The sequence below is a fragment of the Pseudovirgaria hyperparasitica genome (assembly GCF_010093815.1).
Source record: "Pseudovirgaria hyperparasitica strain CBS 121739 unplaced genomic scaffold EJ05scaffold_1, whole genome shotgun sequence".
NCBI classification, from domain to species: Eukaryota; Fungi; Ascomycota; class Dothideomycetes; order Acrospermales; family Acrospermaceae; genus Pseudovirgaria; species Pseudovirgaria hyperparasitica.
In genome coordinates, this window is record NW_022985549.1 from 706154 (window position 1) to 727319 (window position 21166).

Here is a 21166-nt window from a genome sequence, read left to right on the forward strand (position 1 = left end):
CGGACCAAGAGCGACGCGCTCGACGCGTCCGAGTCAAGCCCCACCTCCCCAGCCTCTGTTTTGATCTGATAACGAAATTACCAGCACTCTCCGCCGTCCAAGCACAGTCAGTGCTTCATGCTTCAAACCTCTACCGGCATAGCGTGTTGTTATTTTCAAGGAATTTACGTATCAGATCGGACATCGACACTGCACAAAGACGCGTCGGCTGGACACCAGCCAGAAAATGTCCCTACTTTGCTCGCCACACGCTGACAGCCTTCGACCTCCGAACCTTCCGGACGTCCTTTCGGTACCATCATAAAGTTGGACACAGCTGCTATGGTACCTGGAGAAGCCGTGCGAGGTCCGAGCGATATTATGTACAGGTGGTCCCAGAACAATTTTGAGCTTACGGAAATGCCGCACTTGTGAACCTCGTTTGCATCGACACCTGTACATACATAGGAGACGACAAATCATGTACAGTCGATCCAGACCACAACTTCGAAAGACAACCGCATTCAATACAGCTCGTACGACCGTTACCAGGTGATAATTGGCTTCACAGTCTCCCCGGTATGCATCTGGTGGACTGCTTCCTCAAAGTCTTCCGCCTTGAAGACTTTTATGAGCCTATCAAAGGGTAGTTGCCCCTCTCTCCACCACTGTATCATCTTGGGAATCCACACATCTGGGACCGCATCTCCTTCAATGGTGCCCATGATCTTCTTGCCTGTTACGACCATATCTGTGATGTCGATATTAAGCTTAGATCCTGGCGGCACCATACCTAGTGGTACTATTTTACCCTGCGCTCTGGTAAGATCATACGCCTGGTGGATCAAGTCAACTACACCAGTTGTATCTACGGTTATCGTCGGACCATTCTTGTCGATCTTTTGAACTGCTTCAGCAAAGTCTTGTGGCGACTCGGGACTGAAACTCGATGTGTTGATGGTATGCGTTGCTCCCAGTTCTTTTGCGAGCTGCATGCGTGATTCAACCCTATCTACACCGATGATGGTCTTCACTCCAGCGATGTTGGCCGCCTAGACTTGTCAGCATGCTAGTGTTAATACGCTGCTCGTTGAGAGTATACCTACCATGATACATGACAGACCGACTCCTCCCAACCCGATAACGGCTACAGTATCTTCTGGTTTCGCTTCCGTCACACTGATTATACATCCAGTCCCTGTTTGGATACCACAGCCCAGCGGGCAGAGCTTGATCAGTTCTTCCTTGCTGTTTACCAGCCCTTTGATATTGACAACTGATTTCTCGTCCACTACACTGAGACTCGCGAAGCTCGATTGGCCAAAGAACGACCCAGCGATATCCGGCTCGCTAGATGATAACTTGGCGAAAGATTTTCTGCCTATGAAATTCAATGGTGTGAACTCATCGCAATGTGCAGGGTGCTTGTCTTCGCATAGTCGGCACTTCCCGCATGAAGAAAAGGACAGCAACACGGGATCCCCGACAGCAACTTTCTTTACCTTGTCTCCAATCTTCTCCACGTATCCAGAGCCTGCAGAAGAGCTGTGAGCTTCATGACAGAGCCACACCAGCAGTTCAGCAACTTACCTTCGTGACCAAATATGATTGGGTATTGCGCTCCTGGAATGCCCTCTGGAATGTTGCCAAAATTGATATCGGTATGACATACCCCACTGGCAACCATTCTCACAACTATTTGGTCATCTTTCGGATCTACGATCTTGACATCCTCTAGTTTCCATTTCTTCTCAGATAGCGGACCATGTGAGACAATGGCACGAGCAGTAGCCATGTTTACGACTTATCGCGAATTCGTTTCAATATATAGTTTCGATAGGATCACAGTGATGGACCTGAAAGCCTTTTGGGCCACAACAGAGGCTTTTGGAGCTCAAATCGACAGACTGAGCCAAAGCCTTTAATTATCATGTTAGTAGTTTCTACTGTGGGCACAGCCAACCTATAGTTCGGGAATAATATAGACGCTCGGCTAGCTGTGTTATCTCCACAGCCTCATGCATGTATGCCTCGCCCGAGGTTAGGATTCCCTTGCGAAGCTAAGCGACAAGTGTTTTCAGCCACGTTCTCGATGCTCGCTGACACGATGACTCCCGCTTTCGATGGTAGCGATTTGATACCTTCTTTCACCCACATCGTCAAGTGATGTTGGTATACCATGTTCACACTTCTTTTCCTTTGAGTCTGGGACTATTATACCTCGTTCATCTTGCAATCTGTATGGCAAAGCCTCCGATCGCCCTCTTGTAGAGATCTCATCATAGAGTGCATATATGGTGGGGTAGGTGGGGTTCGCACGATGGATCCATGCAGGGTCCGACATATCCATCTAGGATCAGAGGTCACATCGTATTCTCCACTGTCACGTTCAACTCGTTGCAAGAATCTTTATACAGATATTAAGAAAATGCGAGAGAACGCTTGACAAGACTTGACCAGAAATGACTTGACTCGAGATTTGTGTTCAATCTCGTCGTCTGTTTTCACCTAAATCCTGACTATCATTGATTGTGCTTGACGTCCATCTACAGCAATATAGCTGATGATTGTTGAAAGGAGTTGACTTTCAGAGCACGTCACGATCTCTCGACAGACCGTTCATCGTGCTGTGACTCTCAAGAAGTGTCCCGCTTATTGTCGCAAAGTGAACCTCAAGCTGGTCTGTGCAGCTGCATATAGACTGGAGCTCCGCGATTCTGACAAGAGAAGCATAAGTACATGTAAAATTGCTGTATCAAGCTGATTCTCAGTCAAAACGCGCATTCTGCCTCACATGAACACCAAAAATCCATGGACACACGTAGGTATCATTCTATTATTTCCAATTCCTCGGGCAAGATTTCTGGGTTTACATGGATGTTCTTGATGGGATATGACCTCTATTTTTAATTTCACTCGCATGGCTTTCTTGGAAAGTTAACACCGCGATGGTACCATGATCATTGTGGCTGTTCACTTACGCGCTGCTACCCACATGATATTCACTTTTTTCGAAGTCTGTGCGTATATAATTAATTTAGTAGGTAGAGTTTTCATAACCCCAGGGGTAGGATAGTCTAGTGGTTAAAATACCAGACCTACCACTGAAGCAAAGCACCAGATGAAGGAGCTAAGTATCTGCAGGGGAGCAGAGGCGCAGGTTCCAGGGTTCGACTCTGGGCTTGAGCCTTTTGTTTTTCATTTTTGTCATTTTTGGGGTCATTTTCTTGAATCCGATTTTTAGTCGGTGGACTGCTTCGTTTAGTTTTATTCATCAGGAGAAGTGTCTTTCATCGATTAGAGACCGGGAATAGAACCCAATGATTCGAATAGGAGAATGACTGCTTGCAAAGTGGGAGTTTGCAAGGTAAAAAAAACGTGGTGCTTCATGACGGCGCCGTTCGACAAACTTTGGTTGGTCTGCTGTTAACGTCATTCGGGTCGTCCTTTCGTTGGTGAAGATATTTCCTATTAGATGTGAGTCCAGCCGAGTAAATTGAGGTTATACGATTCGAGTAGTCGTGAAGTAAGAATTAGATTCCCTACTCGAAGTCGGCTTCAATCAAGCTTTACGGGGGATACTCGTGTAATCACTATGCGTTTTGATCTGATAAAGCTAGAGAGATAAATATATAGATCTGATAAAGCTAGAGAGATAAATATATAGATAGTGAGCTTGACAACCTGAGTGTATATTCTCCGAGTTTGCTGTGTTGATACAAGCTCTCTTCACTTTTTCTGTTAGCATTCTCTGAAATTCAAATACCTTGTCCCCTATATCCTTTTCGAAATGCCGGGAGCCAAGCTCGCACGATACCCAAACTCAGACAAGTACGACAAAGTTCTACCACATCCTCACATCAATACAATATATCTTAAATGTCCTTTAAAAATCATTGCGAATAACCAACACATCTCAACAGCATATGAGTACATCTTCTTCCCCTAACCCTTATTAATACTTCCCTTCTCCCCTAGACATACTCTACTGCAAACACAACCTCGCTACACCCCTCCGGCGTAACCGGATCAACATGCATACTACCATACTTAACCACAACCCTATCCTGCGTTACCGGCGTATCCCCCTTACACCCATACGACGGCGCATTTTGGCTGACGCTCATATGACCCACAAACTGCTGCTCATTGCCCTGCCTGGTGTACATCCCAAACGTCGGCGTGCCATTCTCCGAGCCCACAATACCGTATTGCGTAAACCCATTCCCATCCTGAGCACCGGTCGTAACGACGCTGAAATTAAAGCCCTGCGTCGGCGTGCCGGCGAATTGCAGCACGGCGCCGCCGGATTGGAGGTATAGCTCTGTGCCCTTGAGATACCAGGCTGGGGTGTTGGAGGAGAGTGGTGCGAGGGCGGCGATATCGTTGCCGGCGCTGATGTGGGAGAAGGAGAGGTAGGTGGAGTTGTCGAAGAGGGCTTGGTTTTCGCCAGTATTGAGCGCGCGGAGGTGGAAGCTGGGGGTGTATTTGGTGATGGTGTTGTCGGGGGGTGTGCTACCCTGGGGTGCTGGGAGGGCGGCGGCCAGGGAGGCGAAGAGGAGGGTTGATGCGTGCTTCATTGTGTTTTTGTGGGAGTAGTTTTGGTATGGGTTTTGGATTGATTGGGGAAGGCTGTGAGGTTGGTGTGAGTAAAGGGATAATATATGATTTCGTGGAGGGTGTCTTGTGTGCTTTTATACACTTGCAATCTTCACACACCAGTTTTTCGCACGCTCTGTCAAAAGTGTGCGGGGCTAAGCGAGCACGTGACGTGAAGGTTGCCGTCACATGACTACTTAGTCCTGAGCGACCATTAGGTAATGTGAAAATGACTATACCGTCATCACATGATGAGAATTACCTAATATAGCCACCTGCTAAGCCACCTTGAGTGGCAGAGCGACGCCTAGAGCGGCTAGACCCATAACTAGCTTAGCTCGAATCATAGAATTTTCACTACATACCGGGGCCTTGTCCACCCTAATCCGGCTTAGCTCGCGCTTACTCCGGCTCGGCAACCACGAAACAGACGGTAATACCCAATCAAGTATCCCGCCCACCCATAGACGATTACACAGCCCCGAAGAACAATTTCCGAATTCGGCCTAGCTGGGGTTAGTGCTAAGGCATGGACCTATTAGATATACACCCCCTCCGGCATTAGTCATCTTAATTAATGACTACTGCCCGGCGTAAAGCTATATTCCCATGGATAGGAAAAAAACACGGTAACACAGGAATAAAAGACTAGGCCTAGCCTAGCGACCTACCCAATCATAAGAAAGGTAATACCTACTATAGTTAGTTAGGGCGTTATTAAGAGCCGGTACTAATATAGTAATAAAAGCCTAATATAAGGATAAGAAGTAAGTTTATCACCTAATGGGATTCGAGGACTTAGACTAGGCCAGGTTAGGTTAGTAACAGGGTCTAGTCAGGGAGCTAATCACAGGAGGTTTTCTTGTATACATAGCAGCCAATACTAGAGGAGGCCTGAGCCTGTGGAGCATATATATGGCTATATATATAGTTCTTCCTAGTTAAACACTAATATTATTATTATTATACACTTGCAATCACACTGTCCCATGTAACAATACTTCTTGTAGTAGTGCTACGATCGACGTCATCTGGAGTTTAAGGGTACACTGTTGCATCAGCCTCAACGTTCCCATTTAATTCGAGGAAAAGCTTCGTGATCGGCGTTCCGCTAACTATGCTATTCAAGTCGATCTGTGGACCTATATGCATGCTTGATTGCTTTTGCGGCATCACGGTTCCTTCGGCAAGCCATTACTGTGGGACTCGATGGTATTGCAAATAGACCCTGAGCCAGTACGACGGGATTGGAAGGTCGATGGAAGCTTTTTACTCCATTGGGGGCTATGTATATATGGAGAAGCCTGACAGTTCAAGACGAGGCTGTTGCTGTCCTTGAGTAAAAGGTTTGTTTGGGACCGTTAGGTAAGGTTCAACAGTTCAAATATTACCCGATTCGGCAATTGGCCCCCACGCTTTAGCTCTTCTCTGAAGGTGAATGCATAGCGTTACAAGCAGTTTCAGAAGAATCGTCATCGGCCATTCTTGTCATGTGAGGAATCAATCTGCGCACGAGTGGTGTTTAGTGTAACCGTCACCAATCCGCGTTTCTGCGAAGATACTATCATTTTTTCTCCTTCGTACATGTCCATGCCAATGGGATGTCTTGGTGATAACAGTTGTAGTACGAGAGCTTACCATGGAGAGACGATCACATTCTCCAGAGAGTAGTACGGACAGTAGAAAGGTTTTGTGTTCGCATATGACGTATATCGGTATGCAGGCGGCGCACTAGAAGCTTACTGACCTGCCCCTAAAATAGCAAACGTAGATGTTTATTTGGACAGCCAGCAGGCTTTCAATGTACGCTATTGATTTCGATGGAGGGAGCTCGCCCTCCAGGATCCTGGAGAACCCAGTATTCAGATTCCAAACGCCATCATTTTTTGATTGCGATGAGGGGATGTCGTGAAGGGACCTTGAGACGCTTGTAACCTTTGTCTTTACTCCTTCACGACGATGAAGCGGCGAATGCTGTCAATAGGAGGTAAGGATGTGCGAGCCGCAAGGCAGGAAGCCCATCTGGCAGCTATGGCGCTATGCACAGATGAAGTCGTTCTCCGCGTCTCGCTATAACCAGGCCGTGACGACGACTAGGCGATTTGCCGTCGTCAAGTTAAGAATGTTTCATCAGTGAGGCGTCTTCGAACGCTCCATTTTCGACACAATATGCTTATTAGCGAAAGAGGAATACAGATACAGGATGACAATCGGCGCCAAATTAAGCGTGTATATTTGAGTGATGCTGCGTGAGGTTATGAAGATCGTCCTAATGGTGTGAGCGAGCAACAGCACGTGTCAAGCGTCGGAGCCTGCGTATCGAGGTACGTCGGACAAATAGGACCGACACAAATGAGGGAGATTTAACCTCCTGAATAGATGATTAAAATGTGGATTACCCATTATACTAGGACTATACCATATATGTGACCGTTGAAACGCCAAAAAATGCAATCCGTAAGTCGTTGTATCCGTAGAGTACATGTACATGCCATCTAGCTATGTGTGAGGTTGCGCCAATGTCATACGCCTTGGATTTAAAAGTTCAGACGCCAGATCCACTGATCATAGACCGGAGATACCCAGGCTCGACATTGCGAAGATGGATGTCGGTAATTCAATGGCTTAATATTAATGGTGTGGGATAATATGCCAACGTAGACTCAATGCTGGGTAAGAGTATTCACAAGATTGGCGATTACTTGTGCAACGATTATCGTCAGCTGAGCATCCATCCTGACTCGAGTCTATCCAGACATGGCAAGATCGTCTCCAGAGTCATTCTGCCTTCTAGAATCGCTGGTCGAACGTCCAGCGCTGCCATCCAACACGAAAGGTCCGATGTCGTTCCTTGGAGTCATAGGGAAGTCTGAGTCGGGGAGACCACCGTCTGGTGATAGGTTACGTGTGCGGTTTCTGAATGCATTGACGCTGATAGTGACGGGTTCGCTGGTGCTGGTGGCTACCGTAGGTGGGATCTCAACGGGAGAATCCGTGTCATCGGACACGTGATGAGCATCACTGAAAGATAGGCCAACCATCACATCTAATAGACCATCCCCATCTGATACATCATTATCGTGTGCTTGTGTATCTGATGCGGTCATAGCGTGACTTGTAGTGGCACCTGGAGCACTGCTGGGGGAACTGCGAGTGTCGACACGAGGCAAGTTGTCTGCAACTGAAGTATCCGGCACCGCATTGATGGTCTCGCTGTGCATGTTTAGTGCGGCTGCTTCTACTTCGCTGTCGTCTGATTCGCTGAACCCGTTTGGCTCATCGACGTCAGCTTCAAGATCGGTGACAGCACGACAATTTGGACATAGAAACGTCGGAGCAGTTGGTGCCTGGAGAATGGGTCGGATGCATTTGTAATGCCACACATGGGAGCATGGTGCGACGAAGAGAGATTGGCAAGGCTGATGGTAAAGGTCAGGGTCTGGGATATTTCGAAATTAATGATGATCTTCACGTACCGCAATCGACATCAGGCATATGGCGCACTCTGATGAATGAGTAGATGCTGCGTCGCTCTGCGTCTTGGCCTGATTGGTCTTGGCGAGATTTCGTAAGCGCTTGTGGGTTTGTTTACTGCGTGATGGTTAAATACGGCGACTTTGAGAGATCTTCGTGATTGATACATACTTGAAGTTGTTTAGCCCCTGTTGCCATCCTCGATTACACTCTATCCGGATTTTTACACATCTGAAAATCATCTCTTCTCCACCACGGAAGTCTATGCCCAGCTGCACTACGTCACCGTCCTTGACCTCAAATGGCTTTGATTCGAGGCCAGGTTGGCTCAGGCGAATGTGGTTCAGAAAAGTCCCTGATGAGCTTTTGACATCCTTGATATACCAGCGATTGTCTTGAAACCAGAATTCGCAGTGTCGTCGACTGACCACTTTCGACTTGAAGCCAACCGGCGCAGATGATGGGACGTTCATGGGAACGTCGGGAAGATTGTCCCGTTCAGAGAATCGGCCAACATGGATAATGGCAGCGTCATGAGGGAGTGTGCGTGCAATAGGGTCGAATTGCAGCGAGGGACGGGGAGCGCGGGGATCGACATGTCGAATGAAGCGAATGGAAGGGGGTTTTCTTGATTCATCAACCTTCTCAGTCTGCGCACCAGTATTGCTGTTCATGTTTGTAGCCGACGATGTGCTGCCGAGGGTTATACCAGCTCCAGTGCTTCCTGCTCTACTTCGCGTTATGCGCGTATTTGTGGTGTTTGCGGGGGTAGTATCACTTTGTTGCCTTCCAGTGGGCCGAGCTCCTCCTCTTCTTGTGGGTCCCATGTTGACGCCCGTGTTGATAGACAAGCTAGGTGTGCCTTCACTTGTTTCCGTTTGGCTGTTCTCCGCACCTGAGGGGTGACTTCTTGATCTCTCTGAGGTTGGTCGAGAGCTCGCAGAGTGTGAATGAATATGGTTGTGTGTATAGTTTCGTAGGTAGCTCAGACCGCGCAGTCTGCTGGGTCGTGTGGGAGAAGACGGCGAGGCCTGGGAGGTTGATGTGGATAATGTAGGGGCTGGAGGAGCGGGCGTTGTGAACATATTCTTCAGTGTGACGTGACGCAGGGTTTGTCAGAGTAGTGAAGGAAGATGATTGTATGGGGAGGTAGCCCGCTTGGTATTGGTTTATTAGTCGTAGCCGCTGGTTCGAATAAAGCACGAGTGAGGCAGCGTGAGTGAAAGGTGGAGGTATGTAAGTTATGAGTTCTACGACGAGAAGAGGGGAGGCGGGAAGCGGCGATAGGGAACGACTATCGGGGCTGTTCTGGTGAAGGTGGTGTTGTTTGTAGATCGGAGAGCAGTAATATATAGGCAATGTGATCGGGGCTTTTTGAACAGAGCATATAGAAGACACGAGGAGTGTAATCCGGGGCTGGGAAGCGTTGTGAGGTTGTGTGAATGTGAGAAATGCAATAGACACAGCCGTAACGACGACGACGGCAAGAGAGGAGACGCGGTGAGAAGTATTATCAGGGAGAGGGTGCCGCTCTCTTCGAATCAGATCCAGACCACCTACAGGGTTCTGTTGGTTGGGTTCTGGCCTGCCTGGGGTCCTCGGCCTGGGTGTGTGGTTCCAGTCCAGTGTCAGCGCCCTGCCCGCAGCTCGCCAAGTCCAGGCAGGTAGAGAGGGAGAGAAAGAATCGCAAGGCTGGTGGTGCGGAGAGAACAAGAGAATGCTGCACAATGATGTCGACGTTGCATTTGTCCGGACGAGTCGAAGTGAGAAGACATTAATATTTGTTACGTGCAGCGGGAAATAAACACAGACATTTGACACTCAGTGATTTATTATTGGATGCTTGTGGCTTGTGTATCGTGGCTAGTGCTTCGTGGCTTGTCACCGGTGGCTTGGCCCAGGCAGCATATACAGCCTCAGGCCACTTCTGCCTAGCACTGTGCCACTGTGCCACTGTGGCACGCGACGCCACGCTACATCAGAAATAGACCCGAAGATACCCCAATCCCCTGTCGTCAACTTTTCCCTAGAGTCGCCTTCATTCTCGACGGCATCGCTGTGCCCTACTTATCATGTCATCCTCGCGTGCCTTGCGGGCTCTTCCCCGAAGGCTTCAAGGCTTGCCAAAGGCGCATCCATCACAGCAAACAGCCTCTACTCGGAGCCTTGCTACTATTTGCGTGGAGGAGAAGGTGTGTCCATGACTGAGATGACCCGAAAGGATATGAGACATCTAACTCGTGTTCAGGATCCAGCAGAGCTTGATCAGGTCACGACCCTTCCCAATGGTCTTCGTGTGGCGACAGAGGCCCTACCAGGTCATTTCGCTGGTGTAGGTGTATATATTGATGCCGGATCGCGGTACGAAAATGAATCACTACGCGGCGCAAGCCACATAGTCGATCGTCTAGCCCTGAAGTCGACGAAAGCACGTACATCGGACCAGATGCTCGAGTCAATAGAGTCGCTGGGTGGAAACATTCAGTGTGCTTCGTCAAGAGAGTCGTTGATGTATCAATCTGCGACCTTCAACTCCGCCGTACCCACAACTCTTGCCCTGCTTGCTGAAACCATCCGACAACCATTGGTGACTGACGAAGAGCTGGAGTCACAACTGGCCACGGCCGAGTACGAGATTGGCGAGATATGGTCGAAGCCAGAGCTCATATTACCTGAGTTAGTGCATATGGCGGCCTACAATGGCAACACACTAGGAAACCCCCTTCTGTGCCCAAAGGACCGGCTCGACAAGATAAACCGGTCCACCATCGAGACCTATTTAAAGACTCTCTACAAGCCGGAGCGAATGGTAGTGGCATTCGCTGGAGTGGATCATTCGGATGCGATTAGGTTAGTGGAGGACTACTTTGGAGACATGAAGAATGGCGAAGGTCCCTCATTACCGAGCCCATCAGAATTACAAGCACATCTTGCATCGCTTCAAGGCCAGCCGTCAGACCATGCACAAAATCCCGCTTCCACCAACACGGCGAAGACCTCAACTGGACTACCAGTCCAAGAACCGTCACGACTTCTCTCCAAAATCCCTTTCCTCAAAAACCTCTCGACCTCCGCCACGGTCAAAGCTTCCGTGAATCCGCTCTTTGACATCTCTACTCCGACTCCAGACCAGCTAGCCGCACCATCTCACTATACTGGAGGCTTCCTCGCCCTGCCCACAATCCCCCCACCCATGAACCCAAATCTCCCACGTCTCTCCCACATCAACCTCGCCTTCGAAGCCCTTTCCATCGAATCACCTGACATCTATGCCCTGGCGATTCTGCAAATACTCCTCGGGGGCGGTGGCTCCTTCAGTGCCGGCGGCCCCGGCAAGGGCATGTACAGCCGCCTATACACCAACGTTCTCAACCAGAACATATGGGTCGAAAATTGCGTTGCATTCAACAACTCGTACACCGATAGTGGCGTCTTCGGAATTTCGGCGTCCTGCATGCCTGGTCAGATACGTGAAATGCTTGAGGTCATGTGTCGTGAGCTGGACGCGTTAAGTCACGAACACGGTTACAAGGCATTGAAGGCACAAGAGGTGCAGCGCGCAAAAAACCAGCTGAGGAGCTCGCTCTTGATGAACCTGGAGAGTCGCATGGTAGGGTTGGAAGACTTGGGAAGACAGGTGCAGGTGCATGGGCGGAAGGTCGGTGTCAAGGAGATGTGCCGCAAGATTGAGGAGGTCAGCATACAAGACCTGAGGAGAGTGGCGCGGGAAGTATTTTCTGGACAGGTGTATAACAAAGGGCAGGGGACTGGCGCGCCTACGGTAGTAATACAAGAAGGCGATATGGAGGGCCTGAAGAGGAAGGACTTCGGATGGCAAGAGATCCAGGAGAGGATCGCGAGACACAAGCTTGGCCGCCGATGATCATTAGCATATGAGCTCGCTAGAAAGGCGCCTGTAATATATGTTACTGTAAATATTCACCTTTTATCTCTGACAAGGCCATTGTAAGATTTATAGACATTTTTTAAACTTGAGCCCTTGTCAACCTGACACCACATTCCACAGACAAGGCACTTCGGACTTGGCCATGCTCCTTATACGGCTACGAGGTATTTCTTCACGTAGGTGTACTTGAGCCCTTGTCAATCTCGTCATCAGGCTGTCAGTCATGATAGAGTAGCAGTTTTACAAATCCCTTTAACTTAGAGATCTTAGTATTGCTTTGGGTTCACTAAGGTGTGACACTGACATAATGATGGGATAGAATAGCGTACTTTGAGCGCAATGAGAATGTATGAGGTGAGTTCTTGCGGCTTCTTGCTTGGAAATTCCAGATAACGCAACCCTATTTCTTTCATACTGTCAACAAATGATAGGGTTAGTATTCGAGGGCTGAGGGAATTGGTATGAATACGGGCTAACGATTGTAGTGTTGCGCCTAATCCTAAAGTAGAATAGTAAGATCCATGAGTTCTGATATCTATGGGTCTCGCCCACTTGCCTTATCATTCAGTTGAGACAGTGCGCAAATTGAATGCCTATATAGATGTGGGATGGTAACAGCTGGCATGCGAATTTTGAACTGTTAGCCTAAAACGGTATCCTCGTCTCGTTTGGATTGTCACTGAACCTTCAAGCACGGTATTTAAACTAAGAAACATGGCAAATCTCTTTCATTTTGTCGTCCAATCCATTGTGACGACCGTTGTATTCGCGGCATTTTCACATGGATCGCGAACTGGGGCTCTGGAAGCCCATCTTTTGGATTCCAGGGGTGCGAACGATTTCGAGTTCTCCTTCCAGCAGGTCCTTGACAACCCGTTTCCATTCTACTTTCCACCTGAAGACAAAGCGGAGACTCCAGACTTGTTTCCTATGCCAGACTGCCATGGCTTCGCATTGCAGGAGGCCACAATCGATCGGATGCAGGAAGCCCTAGACAATGGAATACTGACGAGTGTGCAGCTAGTCCAGTGCTACACACAGAGAATCATGCAAGTGGATGGATACGTGAAGTAAGTCGTCACATATTATAATGGCGGTTCTTGAATAGGACTTCTCTCAAATCCTGATTCATAATGTAACATCCGCCGTTCTTGGGGATCGCGCTCAGCATCTTCGTGAAAGGACGACTGGACACCGCGCTAACATGCACCAGCTCCGTCCTTGAAATCAATCCAGACCATATTGCTATAGCCCAATCTCTCGATGCTGAACGTGCTGCCGGAAATGTCAGGGGTCCTCTCCACGGAATCCCATTCTTGGTCAAGGACAACATAGCAACCAAGGATAAGATGGAAACAACTGTTGGTTCATGGGCACTTGTAGGCTCTGTGGTTCCTCGCGATGCTCATGTGGTTCACCTACTTCGTGAAGCTGGAGCTTTGCTTCTTGGCAAAGCGACATGTAGCGAATGGGCCGATATGCGATCGACCAATTATTCTGAAGGCTACTCAGCAAGGGGTGGGCAAGCGCGGACTCCGTACAACCTGACTCGAAGTCCAGGGGGAAGTAGTTCTGGTAGTGCAGCAGCTGTTGCTGCGAACAATGTACCTTTCACTCTGGGCACGGAGACTGATGGGAGTGGTAAGCATTACTCGCATTCTGGGATCTATCATGGGAACTAATGGCGTATGCCACAGTCATCGATCCGGCTTGGCGGAACGGACTGGTCGGTTTCAAGCAACGGTAGGGCTTACTTCGCGAGCTGGGTAGGTCTTGATCTGCACTGAGCAGTGGGATACATGCTGATAGTTCCAAGCGTCATCCCAGAATCAGAACACCAAGATACAATCGGTCCATTTACTCGCTCAGTCCGCGATGCCGTCTACGTGCTTGACGCAATCTACGGCCTCGACAGCCGCGACGATTATACGTTGGCTCAGTCAAATAAGACTCCCACCGGCGGCTACGCCCAGTTCCTGACTTCCAAAACCTCCCTTCAAAAAGCAAAGTTCGGTATCCCCTGGTCGACATTCTGGACGTACGCCGCGGAAGAACAGAAAAAGTCTCTTTCCTCTTTGATCAAATATATAGAATCTGCAGGCGCCACCATAATCAACGGCACTGAATTCCCCAACGCCGCAGAGACAATTTCGCCGAATGGTTGGGATTGGGCGTAAGCATAAACAAGGTCGATTCAACGAAAGCGAATACACCGTCGTATGCGTCGACTTCTACAATAACATCAACTCCTATCTGGCCGAGCTCACAAACACCCCAATCCGGAACCTGGCGGACATCGTGCAGTACAACATCGACAACGCCGGCGAAGAGGGTGGAGTACCGAATAACGAAGGACGAGGTCACCCGGCGTTTTACTCAGGCCAAGATTCCTTCCTCGACAGTCTCGCCACCAGGGGCGTACGAAACGAGACGTATTTCCAGGCGGTAGACTATCTGCGGCGCTCTGCAGGGCTCGAAGGTATTGATGCGGCACTCGCCAATGGAGGGAGACGTGTGGATGCGTTGCTTGTGCCACCATCCGTAGGCCAGACCTATCAAGCTGCTGCGCAGGCAGGCTACCCAATGCTGACTTTGCCTGTGGGGGTAAACTCGGACAGCGGGGTTCCGTTTGGACTGGGGCTCATGGTGAGTGCGTGGGAGGAGGAAAAGCTGGTGAGGTGGGGTAGTGCGATTGAGGATCTGATTAGGAGTGATGAAGAGCAGAGATGGGGACGTAGATTGCCGAGGTGGTTTGAATACAGGGCGAGGAACGTGCCAGTGCTATAGGAGTATTATGAATATGAGAGTCTTCTAGGGTATAGAGCAGAGTTTTCAGCTTGGAAAACGCATATATCCTTCGGTAGCCCCTGGACTATGTACTATATATAAAATAAAATAATTACGAACCACAGTCTAAATGGAGAGACATCTGAAATCCACTAATCGTTGTCGGGCATTGGCTTTGACAGTAGTCTGACGAACCTCGAGCTGAGTAGAAAATTCAGTGCTACCCCTATGTGTTGCGATGGACTAGGTGACTCGACAGGGGCATCAATCATTAGGGGGGTATCAACTGGACGGACCTTCCGTGCTACCCGTAGTTACAAAAGGAATGAAGACGAACGATCCTTTCGCGCTGGTCTGGCGTCATCCGTTCGTCTGCTAACGAATGCTTGCCCTCTTCATCACCAGCATCCTGCCTTATTCGCAAACTGTTTAATGACTAACTGACTGACTGAGTCTGCAATGAGACATATCCCATTTTATATCCCCGCTGCTATATGTGTCTGTCACAGCATTCCAGTCATTCACTAACTCTCAGTAATATAAAAATAAGATATATTACTTGGTAAGGTGATAGAGGTATAAGTATTTTAACATTCGCATAAGTGTTAAAGGTGTCGGCTCCAAAGTAGTTACGCTTGAAGGACAAGAGACAAACTTAAGTAAATGAGATGAACACAATCAATAAAATAATCTAAAACCTCATGTAGTTGCTCAGATACTGATCTAACAATTAGTATCTTTGAGTAGTATGCGGTAAATATGACGACGATCTACTCTATGTAACAGTTATTGAAGTGTTAGATGTTACTGCAGCATGTTTTGAGATCGTTGAATAATTTCGAATACTCAGCAATTAAACATACCGTTACTAAACGCCATCGGTTCTCAACATACACCACCTCCACCACCTCCGCCCCCGTCTCCGCCCCCTCCGCCTCCACCTCCACCGTCTGCTCCACCCCCTCCTGATCCACCCCCATCCCCAGCCTGAATATTTTGAATCAACCCCAATCCCTGATCCATGGTGTGGAGGCCTTGCTGCAACGTACGTCCACCCCCTTTCTTCACATAATTCTTATCCTTCGTCGCAAACAATGCATCATACTCTATCCAGATACAACTGACGACCGTATACTCCGCAAGCCACGGTGTGCGGAGCGCCTCACGATGGAACTCCAACACGCTATTCACTCCCGTCACGAAGCGCGGCCGGAAGACCGCAATGACCGGAGGTGCAAGACTGAGGCCAGATGTGTCGAGGGAGGAGAGAGCCTGAAGGTGGAAACTGTTGTTCCAGCCCGCGGATACCCAACGGAGGATATGTGGTGGTCCAGAAGTACCATCGTTGAATTGAAACCCCAAGTTCGCGTCTAGGAGCCCACCGTTAATTGTGATAGGGGCTGCTCCATGCTGCAATCCCGTCACCGTCGTGTCGGATGGATCGTGGCCCCAATTGATCTCCGCGAAAACGGCTTTGTCTGCAATACGGATGATACTGAGAGGATAGTTCTTGAGCTTGTTTGAGAGCTTGGAGTGTTCGTCGCCATGGTTGTGGAATGTGAAATGAGGGCCGGATGGGGAGAGAAGTGTACCCGTGTGATCGAAGCGCGGCTGAGAGAATGTGAAGGGGACTGTGCGAGGGGTCTGCCACTTCATGAGGGTTGTTCGTGCTCGAGGACGGATAAGTCGGGTAGATTACGAAGGTGTTATGTAGGAGCAGGCCAACGGTCTTCACACTGATGATCTTTCAGTTTGCCTGTTAAGGCTAGCGCGCGCCACTGACGTAGGTCTGGTATTGTAAATTCAATAAGTCCATCACAGATCTAGCATGTATACTGATGATATAGGCCATGTGAAAAATTCATCATCATAATCTTTGCTATCGTGAGCAGTCGGGATGATTAACTTGACACGAACCTGATTAGCCTGCGATACTAACGATGTACAAGGTACGAATTGAAGGTGCCATCTTCTCTGTTGTTTCAGGCGCTGTCTCGCTCCTCAATTTGCTTACGAATGTCGACAGGAATAATATGCATATCGTCATCATCTAGTCTAATGAACTTTCCGGAGTTGATACTAATGGTGTACCCATCGCAGTGGGACTCTGTTAAATCTTGCTGCTTTGTGAGGAGGCTAGTGATCTCGTCTGACGAGGAATCTGTTGCTACGACATTGACCCATGTTATACTCTGCGAGGTACACGCAAATAGTAGTAATTCTGTTGGTGGATCGTTTTGTTCAGGATAGTCGTATATACTAAGCGTATAGTTCTTAGAGCAAAGCGTTGTCGTTTCTTGACCTCTGCAGGCTCATTAATCGTTGATTTTTATCCTAGCGTGACGGTGGTTTCGCGGCCTCGATGGAAATATCTGATGGAAGAGCACGGATGAAGAATGCCAATGGCACACCGCCCCAGTCTCGTACGATGCCGAGTAAGAGGAATGAACTAGAGACTTATATGGAACAGGGGTCGTGCAGTTGTGGCGAGTCTCGGGAGATCCTGCGGAATTGTCGACTATGGCGGCAGTACTGCTGAGTATCGCCCGAAAAGTACGACACAAACGCAATCAAGTTTGTAAGGTCATTACATTCTCGAAATGCCAGTACTATACGTTGCGAAGGTAGAATCCATCCACCCATGCCTCCGACTGCCACCGACGTTGCTACGACAAAGGTCTTCAGCAAGATTCTCTGCTTATCTGAGCTGTGTGGATGCATGGCTGGTGAGAGCTCATCAGAAATGATGTCTCCGCTTTCGGCAAATAATGTAGGGGTGTTCGCGAGGAACGAAGGTACCATGGCCTGGGAAGGTTCTGTAATCGGAGTCCTGGAGGATAACCCCCAAGTAAATATGCTGTGGTCATTGCTAACAAGCATGATTTCTTCCTGGAGTCTGATGAAAGCTTGGTCTCCTTCGCCATACAAGAGTGGCATCTGGATCTGGAAGATACCCATGAGGCTGTAAGCCCTATCCTCGATACGCGAAATTTTCCTGTGTGCAGCCCACGACATTCTCTGGGCAATACTTCTCTTGCCTGACGCGACCTCCATAGTGGTAATGAGCTCTCGATGAATTAATAGAGACTTGTCGGTTCCTGTTACTTGCTTGGTCTGAACCTGTAGAGTGGATCTCATTCCGAGTTCGACCCAGCCGCTAGAATAGAATACTATAGCTGGCGGCGCCAGAAGCTCTTGTAGAGTCCATACACGAGTGAACCAACGACTGCCTCGGAATGCGGTCCATAACGCACTATGGTCAGAGTCTGGTCTGTTCAGATCTTCTGGGTCCCGGAGCATCGGACAAAAATGTATAGCATATCTTGCTCTTCTTATATCAGTTCCACCTGGAGTTTATAGCCTCAGAAAGCTCTGCACTACTCTTCTTGTCGATAAAAACTCACCATACACCTGCGACAACATCGACTTTTTTCAACCACTTACATTACCTGTAGTTCTACTGCTTAGCTTACTTTACAATATTCGAAACTACTTACTTTTACATTCTTTGTTGGACGCACATCCTTGTGATCAGACTGCTCAGGCTCAGGGTTCCGAAAATGAACCCCTCCTGCCTCCCCCGCTCATGCCAGAGAAGTAAAAATAATTCGCTAGCAATGCATGAGTACGTCTCCTTGCTGTAGCTTTAAAATGACTGCCTTTCCACTTAAATATTCTGCGTTCGTTGTACCATTTCCTCTTGTATGCCTTAGTTGTCTCATTGTTGCGCGCGCTATACAAGATGATACATTTGAAGCTGGCCAAACAGATGCGGACGAGTCCTTGAGTAAGCCAGCGCTCCGCGATGTCGACTGTATTAAGTCACCATGGAAGGACGAGAAGTTGGACGACTTTATTTTCCAGCTCTCGTATCGAAGATTCAACGAGATGTGGCACAAAGTATGCATCGCGGCCGGCTTACAAGAAGTGCCCCGTCTTGATTCGCTCCAATTTGATGCAGGTGCAAGGTAGGTAGGTTCTAGCCAAACGACGAATCCACTAACTCCATACAAACTGTCACGGCTTCCCTCAGCACACGCGCTCTATTGTCTATCGAGCGTCCCCCTGCACCTTCATCCTAGTGCCATTATGGACTTTGACGAACGTTACGATATTCTCCATGAAGTTCAGAAAGATCGCTGGGTCAGCGAGGTCGCTGCGATGCGTGAGAGGGGAGAACTGGCCCGTTGGGTTTCGACGTACCATAAATACCGGCTGCCCTGCGCCACGGATGGCACCGTCAAGTTCATCAATGGCGGCTACAACCTTAGCCAGAAACTGAACTTCACCAACGGGGACATCTGGCTCGTCCGCTTCGCCCAGAAGGGCGTCGTCTGCGATTACCTGGCGGATGAGAAGGTTGCTATGGAGGTGGAGGCGCTCATGCGCATTCGTCAAGAGACTGACGTCCCCGTACCCAAGGTTCACGGCTGGGGTACTGCCGCCGACAACCCTCTTGGCCTCGGCCCGTTCATTATTATGGACTTCATAGAGGGCGTCAGTCTGGAAAGCTTGTGGAAGGAGAGGCCCGAGAAGAGGCTTATACGAAGCGACATCGCCGAAGCCGACATCGAGTACATCTACCGGCAGTTCGCCCGAATCCAGCTCATGTTGTTTCAACTCAACTTTGAGCGCATCGGCAGCCTCCCGACACCACTCACCAATTTCGTAGCGCCGATACGCCCGCTCACCTTTAAAATCCATGATATCCTTCAGATGGGTGGAGTCAACACGTTCGGTAGGTCAATGCCTTCGTCGTAGACCTGGCAATTGATAAATTGACGCTCTGTCTAGGGAAACGAAGCGAAGGCTTCGAGTCTACTAATGACTTCTTCGACCACGTGTGCATGCAGGACTGGGAACAGCTCTCCCAGCAAGCCAACTCAGTCTGTGGCCTGTGGGACGCCAAGAACAAGCTTGCCTCCTTCAACGCTCTGCGCACCATAGTGCGCGACTTTGTCCACCCGGACACCGCAAAGGGCCCCTTCAAGCTCGTCTCAGAGGACTTCGGGCTCTCGAACATACTCGTCAGAACCGAGGACGATTTGACTATTGTGGGCGTTGTCGACCTTGAGTGGTCCTACGCCGGCCCTGCCCAGCTGGCCGCCTCGCCGTGGTGGTTACTTAACTCTCGGCTGAACCTCTATGACCTTGAGTTTGAGGCAGAGGCAGGAGCATCTGCTGTGATCCTCGATCGATATCTCAAGCACCTAGAGATCTACAAACGTGTGCTTGGGGAAGAGGAGGAGCGCATGTCTGACATCCATGACAAGGAAATGTCTTCGCTGATCGAATGGTCTGAGAGCTCGGGCGCTCTATGGTTCCATATGCTACTCCACTCGGGTTTCAACTACGTGAGTAGCATTCCGTTTGCCCAGGTGAGGAAGCATATTGGAGACAGGAGGTGGGATAAGCTCAAGAGTACCTTTCCCTTCGACTCCCTCGAGGTCCTCGCAACGAGTAAAGCCCAACAGACGGAAGAATATGAAAGATCTCTGGAACAGGTGGAAGATCTCAAGACCAAGGTGGACGCCAACGAGATGGACATGGACGAATTTATTGCGACAGCAAGCACCCTTCTTGTCACGAGAGTTGCGTGCCCAGTGGCAGATCGAATATCAGTCAGCGGTCAAGCATGAATCGCATTCCTTGAAGAAGCTTACCTACGTGCCAGAAACCCGTAAAGTTTATGACTATCTCTTCGAACACATTGGTGATCTCCGAGCCCTTACTACATACCGTCCAGGGTAAATCAAGCGCGGTGTGTAGTATTGCATTGGAAAGAAGAGATTCGTGGAAGCTTCAATGTCTACAGCCCTGTTGCCGTGACAAGACAGGGTAGACAGCCAAATACGACAGTGCGCATTAAACTGTTGGCATTGTAATGTTCCTCGTTGTGAAGGTTCGTTGCTTTGAAACTCTATTCATGCATGTTACGAGCTGCGCCTGGAGACACGCGTCACATCAGGCGCTCGAGCTGTCAATCTCAACCTGGCGCGTTGAAAAGAGTATCGCGCGGCAAAGGCGGATTCTCAAACAGAGAGTGCCGTAGTACTAAAGTAAGCTTAGACTGCTACTCTTATATAATATATTACTAAAATAGTTCAGTATTAAAGAGATTTTATATATATATATGTATCTCTTATATTATAATATTAGACTCTATTAATTATCTTTAATAACTTATAGAGGCTTATATAATTTAGAAAAGAGATAATATAGAATTTTTATTATAGTACTACTAGTAGACTAGGATATATAATTAGTAGGTAGATAGATTAGATATAGTAGACTTATTGATTAAATTTGCCCATGTAAAATATACTAGTCCCGATATTAGCTTACTAGTACGATCAGCTGACCCGTGGATGGATTACGTCAGTCAAATTTCCAGACACAGGGCGGTCATTTCCTTAATCA

At 48.8% G+C, this 21166-nt stretch overlaps 8 protein-coding genes across 8 annotated transcripts; 3 read left to right on the forward strand and 5 right to left on the reverse strand.

The window, feature by feature from the left end:
- Positions 1-92: 92 nt before the first annotated feature.
- Positions 93-1774, reverse strand: EJ05DRAFT_529943 (GroES-like protein; the record flags this gene model as incomplete). The annotated part of the gene is made up of 3 exons (XM_033748943.1): positions 93-1031; positions 1086-1513; positions 1570-1774. 3 exons carry the CDS (start codon positions 1772-1774, stop codon positions 525-527), a joined length of 1140 nt encoding a protein of 379 aa, XP_033605069.1. The 3' UTR covers positions 93-524.
- Positions 1775-3651: 1877 nt separating this feature from the next.
- Positions 3652-4652, reverse strand: EJ05DRAFT_471600 (uncharacterized protein). Its single transcript, XM_033743000.1, has one exon. It carries the CDS (start codon positions 4557-4559, stop codon positions 3954-3956), a length of 606 nt encoding a protein of 201 aa, XP_033605070.1. The 5' UTR covers positions 4560-4652; the 3' UTR covers positions 3652-3953.
- A 2673-nt stretch (positions 4653-7325) lies between these two features.
- On the reverse strand, positions 7326-8726 carry EJ05DRAFT_433392 (SMAD/FHA domain-containing protein; the record flags this gene model as incomplete). Its single annotated transcript, XM_033741605.1, has 3 exons — positions 7326-7997; positions 8055-8169; positions 8224-8726. 3 exons carry the CDS (start codon positions 8724-8726, stop codon positions 7326-7328), a joined length of 1290 nt encoding a protein of 429 aa, XP_033605071.1.
- Positions 8727-10051: 1325 nt separating this feature from the next.
- EJ05DRAFT_446994 (mitochondrial processing peptidase alpha subunit) lies at positions 10052-12313 on the forward strand. The gene is made up of 2 exons (XM_033742256.1): positions 10052-10244; positions 10301-12313. The coding sequence occupies exons 1-2, from the start codon at positions 10125-10127 to the stop codon at positions 11933-11935; spliced, it is 1755 nt and encodes a 584-aa protein (XP_033605072.1). The 5' UTR covers positions 10052-10124; the 3' UTR covers positions 11936-12313.
- Positions 12314-12673: 360 nt separating this feature from the next.
- On the forward strand, positions 12674-14746 carry EJ05DRAFT_495494 (glutamyl-tRNA amidotransferase subunit A; the record flags this gene model as incomplete). Its single annotated transcript, XM_033746257.1, has 5 exons — positions 12674-13029; positions 13173-13600; positions 13657-13702; positions 13776-14132; positions 14164-14746. 5 exons carry the CDS (start codon positions 12674-12676, stop codon positions 14744-14746), a joined length of 1770 nt encoding a protein of 589 aa, XP_033605073.1.
- Positions 14747-15155: 409 nt separating this feature from the next.
- EJ05DRAFT_8003 (uncharacterized protein) lies at positions 15156-16582 on the reverse strand. The gene has a single exon (XM_033749980.1). It carries the CDS (start codon positions 16400-16402, stop codon positions 15632-15634), a length of 771 nt encoding a protein of 256 aa, XP_033605074.1. The 5' UTR covers positions 16403-16582; the 3' UTR covers positions 15156-15631.
- Positions 16583-17099: 517 nt separating this feature from the next.
- EJ05DRAFT_8110 (uncharacterized protein) lies at positions 17100-18244 on the reverse strand. The gene is made up of 2 exons (XM_033749990.1): positions 18240-18244; positions 17100-18126 (listed from the first exon to the last, which is right to left on the reverse strand). The coding sequence occupies exon 2, from the start codon at positions 18044-18046 to the stop codon at positions 17204-17206; it is 843 nt and encodes a 280-aa protein (XP_033605075.1). The 5' UTR covers positions 18047-18126; positions 18240-18244; the 3' UTR covers positions 17100-17203.
- Positions 18245-18745: 501 nt separating this feature from the next.
- Positions 18746-20939, forward strand: EJ05DRAFT_8072 (phosphotransferase enzyme family protein). Its single transcript, XM_033749985.1, has 4 exons — positions 18746-19484; positions 19541-20363; positions 20414-20805; positions 20855-20939. The coding sequence occupies exons 1-3, from the start codon at positions 18836-18838 to the stop codon at positions 20586-20588; spliced, it is 1647 nt and encodes a 548-aa protein (XP_033605076.1). The 5' UTR covers positions 18746-18835; the 3' UTR covers positions 20589-20805; positions 20855-20939.
- Positions 20940-21166: the final 227 nt, after the last annotated feature.

Excerpts from the sequence above, each read along its gene's own strand:
- EJ05DRAFT_471600 (XM_033743000.1), bottom strand. The coding sequence starts at position 4,559 with ATGAAGCACGCATCAACCCTCCTCTTCGCCTCCCTGGCCGCCGCCCTC.
- EJ05DRAFT_446994 (XM_033742256.1), top strand. The coding sequence starts at position 10,125 with ATGTCATCCTCGCGTGCCTTGCGGGCTCTTCCCCGAAGGCTTCAAGGC. Across the intron at positions 10,245-10,300 it reads CTATTTGCGTGGAGGAGAAG|GATCCAGCAGAGCTTGATCA; the intron begins GTGTGTCCATGA and ends ACTCGTGTTCAG.
- EJ05DRAFT_8003 (XM_033749980.1), bottom strand. The coding sequence starts at position 16,402 with ATGAAGTGGCAGACCCCTCGCACAGTCCCCTTCACATTCTCTCAGCCG.
- EJ05DRAFT_8110 (XM_033749990.1), bottom strand. The coding sequence starts at position 18,046 with ATGCTCCGGGACCCAGAAGATCTGAACAGACCAGACTCTGACCATAGT.
- EJ05DRAFT_8072 (XM_033749985.1), top strand. The coding sequence starts at position 18,836 with ATGGACTTTGACGAACGTTACGATATTCTCCATGAAGTTCAGAAAGAT. Across the intron at positions 19,485-19,540 it reads GGGTGGAGTCAACACGTTCG|GGAAACGAAGCGAAGGCTTC; the intron begins GTAGGTCAATGC and ends CGCTCTGTCTAG. Across the intron at positions 20,364-20,413 it reads TGCCCAGTGGCAGATCGAAT|GTGCCAGAAACCCGTAAAGT; the intron begins ATCAGTCAGCGG and ends AAGCTTACCTAC.